The sequence below is a fragment of the Poromitra crassiceps genome (genome assembly GCF_964638095.1).
Source record: "Poromitra crassiceps genome assembly, chromosome: 22".
Taxonomy (NCBI): domain Eukaryota; kingdom Metazoa; phylum Chordata; class Actinopteri; order Beryciformes; family Melamphaidae; genus Poromitra; species Poromitra crassiceps.
The window spans coordinates 6819831-6832354 of record NC_139647.1 but is presented as its reverse complement, the minus strand read 5'-3'; the positions used below and the strand labels follow the sequence as shown (position 1 = coordinate 6832354).

The 12524-nt window shown below is 43.8% G+C and overlaps 1 protein-coding gene across 1 annotated transcript in view; it reads left to right on the top strand.

The window, feature by feature from the left end:
- Positions 1-12524, top strand: part of LOC310796129 (uncharacterized protein) — a gene marked incomplete at both ends in the record, with an annotated part of 167935 nt that overhangs the window by 37949 nt on the left and 117462 nt on the right. The window contains 4 exons of the mRNA XM_083658276.1: positions 3814-3858; positions 6788-6832; positions 7497-7541; positions 8584-9016. Coding sequence (XP_083514402.1) covers positions 3814-3858; positions 6788-6832; positions 7497-7541; positions 8584-9016 — 568 coding nt within the window. The remainder of the gene's footprint in view (positions 1-3813; positions 3859-6787; positions 6833-7496; positions 7542-8583; positions 9017-12524) is intronic.

Sequence of the window (12524 nt, the reverse complement as noted above, 5' to 3'; positions counted from 1 at the left end):
GTGTGATGACCTACACAGAAAGCTGCTTGTGAAAGTGTGTGATGACCTACACAGAAAGCTGCTTGTGAAAGTGTGTGATGACCTACACAGAAAGCTGCTTGAGAAAGTGTGTGATGACCTACACAGAAAGCTGCTTGTGAAAGTGTGTGATGACCTACACAGAAAGCTGCTTGTGAAAGTGTGTGATGACCTACACAGAAAGCTGCTTGAGAAACTGTGTGCTGACCTACACAGAAAGCTGCTTGTGAAAGTGCGTGATGACCTACACAGAAGGCTGCTTGTGAAAGTGTGTGGTGACCTACACAGAAAGCTGCTTGAGAAAGTGTGTGATGACCTACACAGAAAGCTGCTTGTGAAAGTGTGTGATGACCTACACAGAAAGCTGCTTGTGAAAGTGTGTGATGACCTACACAGAAAGCTGCTTGTGAAAGTGTGTGATGACCTACACAGAAAGCTGCTTGGGAAACTGTGTGATGACCTACACAGAAAGCTGCTTGTGAAAGTGTGTGATGACCTACACAGAAAGCTGCTTGTGAAAGTGTGTGATGACCTACACAGAAAGCTGCTTGAGAAACTGTGTGCTGACCTACACAGAAAGCTGCTTGTGAAAGTGCGTGATGACCTACACAGAAGGCTGCTTGTGAAAGTGTGTGGTGACCTACACAGAAAGCTGCTTGAGAAAGTGTGTGATGACCTACACAGAAAGCTGCTTGAGAAAGTGTGTGATGACCTACACAGAAAGCTGCTTGTGAAAGTGTGTGATGACCTACACAGAAAGCTGCTTGTGAAAGTGTGTGCTGACCTACACAGAAAGCTGCTTGTGAAAGTGTGTGATGACGGACACAGAAAGCTGCTTGTGAAAGTGTGTGATGACCTACACAGAAAGCTGCTTGAGAAAGTGTGTGGTGACCTACACAGAAAGCTGCTTGAGAAAGTGTGTGGTGACCTACACAGAAAGCTGCTTGTGAAAGTGTGTGGGGGGGCTACTTTGTCAGTGTTACTCTAACAGAAAGTAGTGCTATTCCACATTAGAGTTGGATGGAGGATTCTCATTCACTGCAAAGGGATTAAAGTGCTATGATTAATCCGCAGTCCCTTAGGAAATTAAACAGATAAGTAGTGGGTTATAAGAATGCAGCTTACTTGAAAGGAAATCCATTTTCGACGGCCTTGCGCATAAACCCTGGTATTACTAGATCTACAGCTCCTGCATGTACATGCAAAAGAAAAAAAAGGTACGGACGTAATGGTGAAATTAAAACTTCTCTCGTTCCTCCAATACCCTTAATTTGTTTTGCACCTATTACAACCGTCTCCTCGCCCTCATGCCTCCTGTTTTCAATTAGTCTCTAATTCAATTTGCTCCCATTGTACCTCCAAAATGAACAATTCCGTGAATTTTATTCAGGATGCTTTATCATCTCACAGTCACAGACACTGAATTTTGGATTAGCCGTAAAAAAAAATAAGAAAAGTTCCATTGTTCCTATAGCATTCAATACTGGTAAATTATGATGAGCTTTTCTCGAAAAGGCTTTTGTGGAAACGTTAAATACAACGTTCAAATTGAGGAAGACCGACTCGCTTCAAAACGCTATGAAACATCCTGTACATTCTCATATGTGGTATAGTGCTCTTTATGAGGGACATGGGCAGCTGTGAATTCGTGGCACCGTAGGCTTGAACAAATGGATCGATGCAATGTGTAATTGGAGGGTAAATGGATGGTAGTACATCTTATCTCGTGCTCATTATCTGCTCATTGTTGGAGCCCATTATTCACTCGGGCTTGTAAGAATTCAGTGTGTTTTATATAGATCAAATGTCAGGGTATTTCTGAGGAAGACTGGGCATGTTATCTTGAATAATGTTTGCCCTGCATATAAAAATAGACGCTCTCTTTTCTTCGGTTTGGACACATCTTCTTAAGGCCTGTGCTGGAAAGAAAGATGAATGTGACCGTGAACACGCATCATGTTTAATGAGACTATTAGCTTGCAGCAAGTTCTGTATTAGCTTCATTTGTGGCTTAGCTACTTGACTGTTCTTTCTCATGTCAACAATAATGCTGTGGACCAGGGCTTCCCAAACTTAAGAATGTCGCGGCTCACTTTGAAATCTGATCTCTGATCAGCACACATGACTAAGATGATGTATTTCCCTATATGTTTTTATTTCACTAACAGAGCATGTGAACTTGGGCATAAGGGAAATTAATAATCCATCCACATACAAAAATTGAGGCAAAATACCCAAAAGCACACTGCCAACATTTTCTCCCCCCTTACTCATCAAGTCAAGTCAAGTCAAGTCAAGTCAAGTCAAGTCAAGTTTATTTGTATAGTACATTTCATACACTGAGGCAATTCAAAGTGCTTCACATAAAATGGTTGACAGGAAAATAAAAGAATAAAATGGACATTTAAAAGCATCCCAACAAAACTTTAAAAAAGAGTATAAAAGGTGCATTAAGCAACAGGCGCAGCCGTTGCAAAAAGAGCTAAAAACTTATAGAGGACTCATTGGGTTTGCATAATAGAATAAATCAATTTATCTATATTTAGTCCCCCGACATACTATATAAGAAACATGACTACATCAGAAGTATTTGCATGCATAACACATTTGTTGAGACAAAATGTGATGAACAACAACAGAAGAAATCAATCCACAAGCTATTCATGCTATGTAGGCTGTGAAAAATGCTACCTGATCTGTAAAGGAGAGACTCGTGGGTACCCATTGAACCAATTTTCATTCAGATAAATTGAGCTGAGAGGTCAAGGGACCCATTTGAAATAAGTTTCCCTCGGCCAAATATAACCTACGTTTGGAGCGTTGTTTACCCCCCTTCCCAACAAGCTAGCAAGTGATTGGTACCAATGGATGCCTTAGATCTTCTGGTTTCTTCTGATAACAGGATCTCCACTGTAGCTTTAAAAATGCCCCTGCTACAGCAGGATCATAAAGCGGGAGTGTCGGCGGACCACTCGAGGCCACTCCACGGCACACTAGAGGGCCGGGGCCCACACTTTGGGAATCACTGCTGTAGATGATCCCTTTCCTTTCCAGGGTTCCCACGGGTCCTTGACATGCTTGAAAGTTTGTGAATTAGAAAAATTCCAGGTTTAAACAACTTGTAGCTCATTCCAGGCATACGGTGCATGCAAGGAAAAGGCCCGTTTACCTAGCTCTGTTCGGGTGGTTGGGCCTTGAGAATACATTTCTCTGATGGCCGAGTCTTATATCTACTGTGGCGATATGTCAACAAACTAGATATATACTGTAGTAATTTATCCAGTATAATTTTTTCAAATAAAACATGTGGGTTTTTCTCCTTAAACACAGAGAAGTCCATTGAGGCCAAGTTACAAAGCAGAAAATAAAAACAAATCGTAAAAAAGCACAGATCAGAATCAGTTAAACGAGATATTTGTATTCAGTCACTCTCACTGTTAGATCCGTTCACAGTGTTAAGCATTCATACTGGATGTAGCATCAAAGGCGGCAGGCTATGGGAACCCTGTGTCTCCTCTCCTCTCCTTTCCTTTTCTTTTGTGTCCTCCTGCCCTGCGCTGCACATGGCAAAGCCCCCTAAATACAACCAAGCTCAACGAGATGCCGTCGTTTCTCCGTGTCGCCTTCCAATTGTTGGGGAAACAGTATCCCGTTCTGCAGCTGCTGGGCGGCTGTGTCGGGGAACAGCTGTAGGAGCAAGATGGCCGCTTACATGACAAGCCCTCATAAAGCCGCTCGCTAATGTGTGAACGAGAGACCTCTCACTAACTCTTCTGTGTGCCGTTCTCTTCACAGGGAGACGCGGGGCAAACCGGCCTTCCAGGAAATCCAGGACACAAGGTAGGTTAGTCGCCGTTGAAGCCGCGTCATATGAAGAACAAAATGACCTGTCAACGAGTCACGTCTCGGGTCACGTGTCAGCTACACAGATGACTTGAAAGCATCCAACAGCAAAATGCAGAGTGCTCTGTTAGCTGCAGACCATGCTTCAACACCTTGACCTGCACTAGGCAAGACTACAGTAGGGGAAACCTAGTAGGCTATATAGCTGGACGCTTTGTGATGTGTTTATACAGTTCCCTTTATAATTTATTATAGACCAACTATTATACGTATACTTATAATAACCATCTATGCTGCTGTGCACAGTGCTATGCACTTTAAATCTGAAGGCAAAACCGCCCTACTTCCTGTCTAGTCCTAGCTACCTCCAGCAGGCAGCAGTAAAGCTACTCAATCCCACATCGTCGTTTTGCTGTCGCGTTTCACCGGTGTAACGTTTCAGTGTCAGTGAAAATGTGTGTGTGTGTGTGTGTGTGTGTGTGTGTGTGTGTGTGTGCGTGTGTGTGTGTGTGTGTGTGTGTGTGTGTGTGTGTGTGTGCGTGTGTGTGTGTGTGTGTGTGTGTGTGTGTGTGTGTGTGCGTGCGTGCGTGCGTGTGGAGACTCCTGTCGGGGCTAGCGATCTGTAGCTAACGGCTAGCGCTAGCGTCTGCTGCTGTTAAATGTAGCTTTGTCTCCCGCGTACAAATCCATCATCTGACACATTTTAATCCCGTTTGTTTATGTGACTCTTGTCATGGCTTGTTAGCCAGCCAGCTGAAGGCTACAGGCTACAGGGAGGCAGCGCTGTCTGAGGCTGGCTAGCAAACCTGGAGTCCTGTCCTGTCTCGTTGGGAGACCGGCCGCGCATGCACCAACTACCGTGTATGGTTGTGGCACGTGCCACGGCCGACCAATCGTGGAACTTCATCACTCAACGATTCACCTACTCACTCAGCGACGTTCAGGTTTTTAGAGCTGGCGTCCACATGGTTAATCGGAGCAGATATTGCATTCCCACTCAAGTGATCAATGCAAGATTGTTTGCAATATATATGCTCCACCAATAAATCACTGCCTCGCTCGATGTGGAGGACGGGTTAATCCTGGACCTTCTATATCCATAGGACATGTTCAGCTCACTGTGGTGACATGTCGCTCATGAAACTTGATACATGGAATATGGAATAACACACAATGGCATCGCTCTCTCCTCTTCTGCCTCGTCGAGATGAGATTCAGCCAGGAGGAGGCAGCTAGAGCTGTTTCGTTACACAACACTGCTCATGAAAAGTCTACTGTACATCCAGAGCCATGGCATTCGTCATGACATTGATGCTATAGTGTACAATACCATCATGTCTGCCCATTGCAGTATTTTACACCTGTACTCAATTCCTCTTGTCAATAAGTATTGTACTATTTTAGAGAGGGCTCCATGCAGGCACCTGTTTACCGCACAAACCAAGATGTGTGTGTTTTGTCTAAATGAATGTAATGACACTATTATGTTTGTGTAGAGGGAACAAGGTATGTCTGGCTCAGATAGTGCTCCTGGACAAAAGCCAAGACAATTATCTGTCTAGTATTGAGGAGGGGGAAAACGGTTCTGGTGTGGTTTCTCACAATCTGTCTCCGTGGATTCTTCTGGCTCTTTTGGTGGAACATACACACATGAAGAACAGCATCTTCCTGCAGCTGTTGATATCAGGACTAATGAAATGGTCGCCCTTGCAGCCTGCAATAGGGCAGGTTGCTTGAGCTGTATTGGCCAGCTGAAGTCATGAAACTGTATAGGTTACACTGCTGCGACACTCCACTAACCCAGCCAACGCGTTCCAAGATGTCTGTGTACATCGCTGGCAGTGTGTGTGGAAAGTGGAGGGTGGGGAGCTTGTGAGGAATCAGTGATCAGTAAGATATTTGTGGAAATCAGCCCCTAAGAGCTTATTCCCTCACGACATATCTTTTTGAGTGCTATAGGACAGTGCAGAGATTCAATGAGGAGTGAGCCCCCAAGCAAACAATATACAGTGTTTCCCCTAGAAAAATCTTCAGGCCTGGAGGGATTTCGAGATGTACCCCGACTACCACAACGGTGGGGGGGGCGCTCGCTGGCGACGCTAAACTTTTAGCTAACCTGTTCGTATCTATGTGTCGCAAATGGCATCATAAGTATCATCACACTATTATGGGGATGCGATGCGAACCGTTGTATTATGGGATGTGCGTTTCCCAGGCAACGACGCACGTAACGACACGTTTTGGAACAGCGCCGCACGCTGGCACGATGCCAGGTGACTGTGTTTCCTCTCCTCCAGAGTGGCACCTGCTGGGATACCGACAGGTGTTTTGGAATATAGAAAGTGTCTGCTGGGTTCATTGATGCCTGAGAGAGGGAGGAGGACTGACAACTGTGCTGAATTGTTTTCTAGAGAGGCAAAGTGACCGCCTACTTCCTGCTTCAGCACTGTACCAGAGATTTTCATCCGCCATTTATTTTCCCATACACATTTCGTAAAATGCGTATAAAAAATAGTTTTACTGGTTCAAACCAAACGGTACAGATATATTTAGAAACAGGAGAGATCGCATAACATTTCACTGGGACCAAAACGTTAAAAAAAAAATGCGGGTTTAAAGAAAATATTTTTTCGATATTGTCTTTTTAAGTTTTGGTCCGAGTGAAATGTTCTATGGTCTCTCCCGATTATAGCGTTAGCTGAACCGTTTGGTTCGACGAAGTACAACTATTTTATAAGCATTTTATGAAATGTGTATGGGAAAATAAATGGCGGATGAAAATCTGGTACAGTGCTGAAGCAGGAAGTGACGTTCCACTTTGCCTCTCTATACAGTATGGCAGATCTATGTAAATGTGGAAAAATAAATAATACAAGTATGACGTTTTCATGGCTCTTTTCTTTGCGTTTCCATTCTGTCATTGCAGGGGGATCTTGGATCAGAAGGGCAGAAGGGAATCGATGGCGAGATGGTAAGTTCACTATCTCCACAGACACATATTCCATACATCATATTCCATACATAGCACATCAGCCGGCTCTGGTTTCGTCAGCGAATCAATTCTCATACTCTTCATTTTCTCTTCATCTGTGTGTCGTGCCCCTGGGGACAGGAGGGAGGCTGCTTTCAGGTGGCTGTCGTATCTGAAGTGGATATAAGTGTGTTGTAGCCTGCAACCTCCTCCTGCAGTTACATTCAGTGAAATGTATCTTAGACTTCGCATACTGATGAGCCTCAAGCCCTTTGTGTGCCATCTCTAATTCAGCAGTATTGTGGGTTGTGACATTTGCATGCAGTGATGAAGCTAATGTGCTGTAAACCAGGGTGTTGCTATTCACCCACAAGTAGTAGAGAGGAATCAGTGTTTTCAGCTAAATGTAATAGAAGTTTAAACAGAATCTTGATTGGGTTAAAGTGAGCAAAGCATTTTACTTGTTCTGTTCTAGCCAAGAGCAAGCTAGCACGCACATAGGGCCCTGGGTGATGCTGACGCCGATATTAGGAGTAAAAAAAAAAATCCAATATCGGTATATCGGTCCATAGCCACATATATATATATATATATACAGTATATATATCTCTCGAATGACTGTGAGACCTCTCACTAACTCTTCTGTGTGTCGTTTCCTTCACAGGGAGACACAGGGAAATCCGGCCTTCCAGGAGATCCAGGACATAAGGTAGCTCGTCGCTGTTGAAATCATATCGTATAAATAACAAAATGCCTCATCAACGAGTCACGTCGCAGACTACTTGTCACGAAAGCATCTCTATCAAAATGCAGAGTGCTCTGTTTGCTCTTAAAGCTGCAGAGTTCAACACCCAGAAACAGTAAAAAAAAGTTGATATTACAATATCACACAGTCCTGTATGAGTGAACGTGGATCAGACGTGTCCATAAAGGTGCACGGCGTTAGGCTGTGTAACAAACCACGTAGGCCTACCTAGCCTGCGTGCACCAGTCCAGACTGGAGTTAATCTGTTGCCTGCACCCGGCGGGGATCTGCATTGTATTGAGTGTACTTTTCTAGTTTCAGCTCAAATTGCTATGTTTAAATGAGAACGTCCTGTCAGAGATCACATATCGCAGGAAATGGCTATAGGGCTGTTATTCTATACAAGTTTAAGATGAAGACCAGTAAAAAACAAAGCGGTCATGGTTAATCAGAGCAGATATTCCCACTCAGCTGATCAATGCAAGATTGTTTGCAATATACTGTATCCCCCACCAATAAATCACTGCATGGCTCGATGTGGAAGATGGGTTAATCCTGGACCTTCGATATCCATAGAACATGTTCAGCTCACTGTGGTGACATGTCGCCCATGAAACTTGATACATGGAATATGGAATAACACACAATGGCATGAGATGAGATTCAGCCAGGAGGAGGCAGCTAGAGCTGTTTCGTTACACAACACTGCTCATGAAAAGTCGATCTAGATGTCATATGCTAGTTTGCATATCAATATATTTGCTACAGCCGCCTGCTTTTAGCAGGGGGAGAGCGTGTTCACACTGTGTGTGAGAAGCACTGTGCTCATCAGACCTTTGTGGATTAGACAAGCATGTAGTACAAATGTCGCCAAATGCACTGGGAGTCAACACATTAACATTGTTTCCGTGGTACAAAAAAATAGCTACACTTGTCATTAGCCGCTGTACACAGACAGGGTGGGACTGACAACAATGTGGCTACAAAGTTGCCAAGTTGGCAACAGCGGGTTGAGGACCTGCTGACAGGCTTGCTGCTTGTCCTGCTCAGCGAGGGAGGAGCCAAGCTGTGTCCTCTCAGTGAGGGAGGGGCCAAGCTGTGTCCGCTCAGTGAGGGAGGGGCCAAGCTGTGTCTGCTCAGTGAGGGAGGGGCCAAGCTGTGTCAGCTCAGTGAGGAAGGGGCCAAGCTGTGTCAGCTCAGTGAGGGAGGGGCCAAGCTGTGTCCTCTCAGTGAGGGAGGGGCCAAGCTGTGTCCTCTCAGTGAGGGAGGGGCCAAGCTGTGTCCTCTCAGTGAGGGAGGGGCCAAGCTGTGTCCTCTCAGTGAGGGAGGGGCCAAGCTGTGTCCACACAGTGAGGGAGGGGCCAAGCTGTGTCCTCTCAGTGAGGGAGGGGCCAAGCTGTGTCAGCTCAGTGAGGAAGGGGCCAAGCTGTGTCTGCTCAGTGAGGCTGTTTTAACTTAGAAATCAAGGAGGTTACGTCTACCCAGACAATTATATCACTTTTAAACAGTTACATTTCTGTATAAATCATTACAATATGCTCCCGTGAGGTGGGGATGCTGCCGGGCGGGGGTGCAAAACTCGGCATAACACCTGGACAAATGCGCAAGGCAGACCGGTATCTTCCCTGCCTTAAGGCACGCGCAAACGGGTGCGCAAGTGTAAATATGGGATATGGCCTGTATGAAGATAGGGCCCTGGGTCTGGTCGGGACTCACAGGTGGTCGCAGGAGATTTTATTTGGGTCACCAAATAAATTTGCTGAATTTCTGAAATACGTAAAAACAATGACAATTGTTTGGTCTCATTTATAATGTATTTGACGTGTATGTTTTCAATAACATGCAAAAAACTAAGTTATGATTCACCAAATGTATATCTCTTTAGCCGTTTTCCCACATGCGCTTTGTACCGCTAAATGACCGGAACGTGGTCTATTGCCTGCATGTGTGAAAGTCGTTGTGCCAGTATAAGCGCGACCCCGTCGTCGCGGAGATTTCACCAGTTTCGAGCCAGTCAGAAGAGCGGTATGCTCTTAAGGGAGACCAAGTGGGAAACGGGTCCAGTCATTTTCCGCGACAGCGGTCCCTTCTCTCATGGGCGAGGTGTAGCCTACACAGTTGCTTAATGTTCCAGCGGGCATAATCTAATCATTCGCGCACATTAAAGCAAACTGGCGAAATGATCTTGTGATAATAAGAGCGGTAGCCTATGTCAGCTTCATGTGTGGGCGTGCTGATTTCCGAAGGCAAGGCAAGCCCGGACACATCAAACGAAGCCAGTCTGTAAAAAGTGCTTCAACGCGATGCAGGTGAACGGATAAACATCGAACCAGCAACTATTTCTCTCAGACACGGATCCCAACTTCTTCAAAGTGTATCATCTAATCATTCGCGCACATCAAAGCAAACTACTTCCACATTTCGCTTCGTGCATTTGCTTTCTCTACATACATACAAGCTCCCCCCGCCCCCAACATACAGGCAAATTCGCTGCTAGATTCCCACATGCGCGAGCCAAAGTGTGAAGGGAAATGTCCGATATTGACTTACAGGTAATTTTCCGGTACGCATGTGGGAAAATGGCTTTTGAAATGGCTGGTATTCATTATTTATAGATAAGGCTGGTTGTGAATTGGGTCGCGATGATCTGTCATTTTTAAAAAGTGGGTCCCCAGAAACAAAGTTTGAGAAACAAACACGGCATGGATGCAGTAATTAAAAGTACAATTACACATTACATTACAAATACAAAAACTCCAGAGTACACAAAAATACAATTACACAGTAAAGACAATCAATGTGATTCACCAGTTAGGTTACTTGCTGAGTCATAGTTTTCTTCTCATTGATCCCAGTCAATACAATACATTCATAATTGTTCAAAGACTTATCCTTCTGGAAACGGTGTATGAGAACAAGAAAATCTAAGAACCAACACAATCTCCTGGCCTATAAACTACAGCATAGATCAAACAATGATGGGATGTTGGTCAATCAGGGTTTTCTTCTTTGTTGTATTGGATTGGATTAACTGGATTATTGATTTCTTCACCTAATCTTTGCATTTGCTCCGCATTAATATTACATTTAGCACGCTGGAGTAAAAGATGTGAAGTAACATTTTTGCGTGAGACGCAGCCCCATGCCTCGTCAGTAGGCAGTCAGGCTTAGATATTAGGTTCAAACCAATCAGTAATATTATTATACTATATTATATATTATTATTATATGCGAGTTAATTAATTTGATCCTTGTTGACTGAAGACGACAGTTAGGGCTGCCCCTTCTTCACCAATTAATCACTTAATCAGCTGTAGGAGGTCCAGCAGTCAAATATCATTTGAGTTGATGAGTTATGAGGATAATTATAAACGCATTTCTCGCATCATATGGTTCACAAAAATGAATTAAGCACTAAACGTAAAGAGATCATTTGCAGGACGTACAGTAGACTAATTATTCTCAAGACCTGTAATGGCTATGTCGGGCAGATTATTGGCTCTGGGTTTGATTAGGAATCCTGTAAGAGGCTTTTTGAGTAGGATTTTGTGTCTGTCATGCCCGCAGTGTGATGATATTGTTTTGCTGCGGGTTTTCATGATCTCCTGAGATGAGATCATGTCTGTCAGTAAGTGCTTCACATCAGAGCTGCCTCACTTCCATTTCAATTCAATTGTTTCAATCCTGGGAAAGAGCTAAAAAAAAAGAGCTAAAAAAAACACTAAAGTGATGTTTTCAAATGTATAAAAGGCTCTACTTTGAATAATAATTTTGTGTCTGGTTCTTCCCCACAAAAGGTTAAATTAACTTCTCCTTAAATCCTTAAAATGACTTCCCCCTCCTTCTGCCTCATTAAAAATTCCAAAGCATTATCTTTTTTTTTTTTACAATATTTTCATAAAAAAAATTCACTGTACAGTTGCCAACAGCATTATGCATTGTATTATAATACACTTTTCTTTCACCAAACACACACAAAAAACAAACAGACAAACAATACCCTCCCACACACACACACATCCCCACATACACACATCCCTACTCTCTCCCTATCATTGGGAACCAGACATCAATATAAAGCGTATGGCAAATGTCAGCCATACATTTCAATGGTGGCTCTAATAAAGAAAAGACATGTAAACAGAAAATAACATTAAAACAACATTTTCAAACGAAAACTGCCTTCATCCCCTTCTGGGGCCTACCACACGCTCATGTTTCCTGTCCCGAGTTTTCCTCCTGTAGAAGCTCCCCTATCAATCAGCGTTATCTAGAACATAACTAACATAACTGCTGAATACTGGACAGGGATTGGCTCCAGTATTCGTGATGTCACAAATCATGCTGGTTGAAAATGGCCTTTTCAGTGAGATCAGAGAATCTTTCCACTTTCAGCACTTGATTGGTGAAAACAGTCTTCTAGTGTCAAACTCTGCACAGACGTCATTCTGCTCAGTGAAGCTCAGACATCCAACTGAAGGAACAAGAAGAACAACATGTTTTTGATCTTAAAACATTGTCCTGTTTCTTTCAGTAGTCCATCAAAACACATTCGCAGTCTTTAAGCCTAATTAGCTTGTTCCAATCCTATTGTTTTTGTGCTGGTTTATTTGTCACTTTCCTGCCATGTTGGCACAAATTCCCGTGAGTTAGTACATCGCAGAGACATCAAAGTTGGCCCAATGACAGATATCGCTAACCATTACTAGGTCCAGAAATATGAACCTAATTGGCCTGATGGTGGCGCAATCATCAAAGGTTTTACGTTAAAGGCCATAACTTCCACACATGTAGGCCACAATCAAAATTCCACTTTCCCTGCATTCCTTGGTTCATTCTGCATCCATCCATATAGGCCCCGGCCGTTTCTGACAAACTAGATTTTCCGCGATTTTGAATTTTGTCCCAAACTGCTGCTCCTCCTACAAAATGCTGTCCAATCTTCGC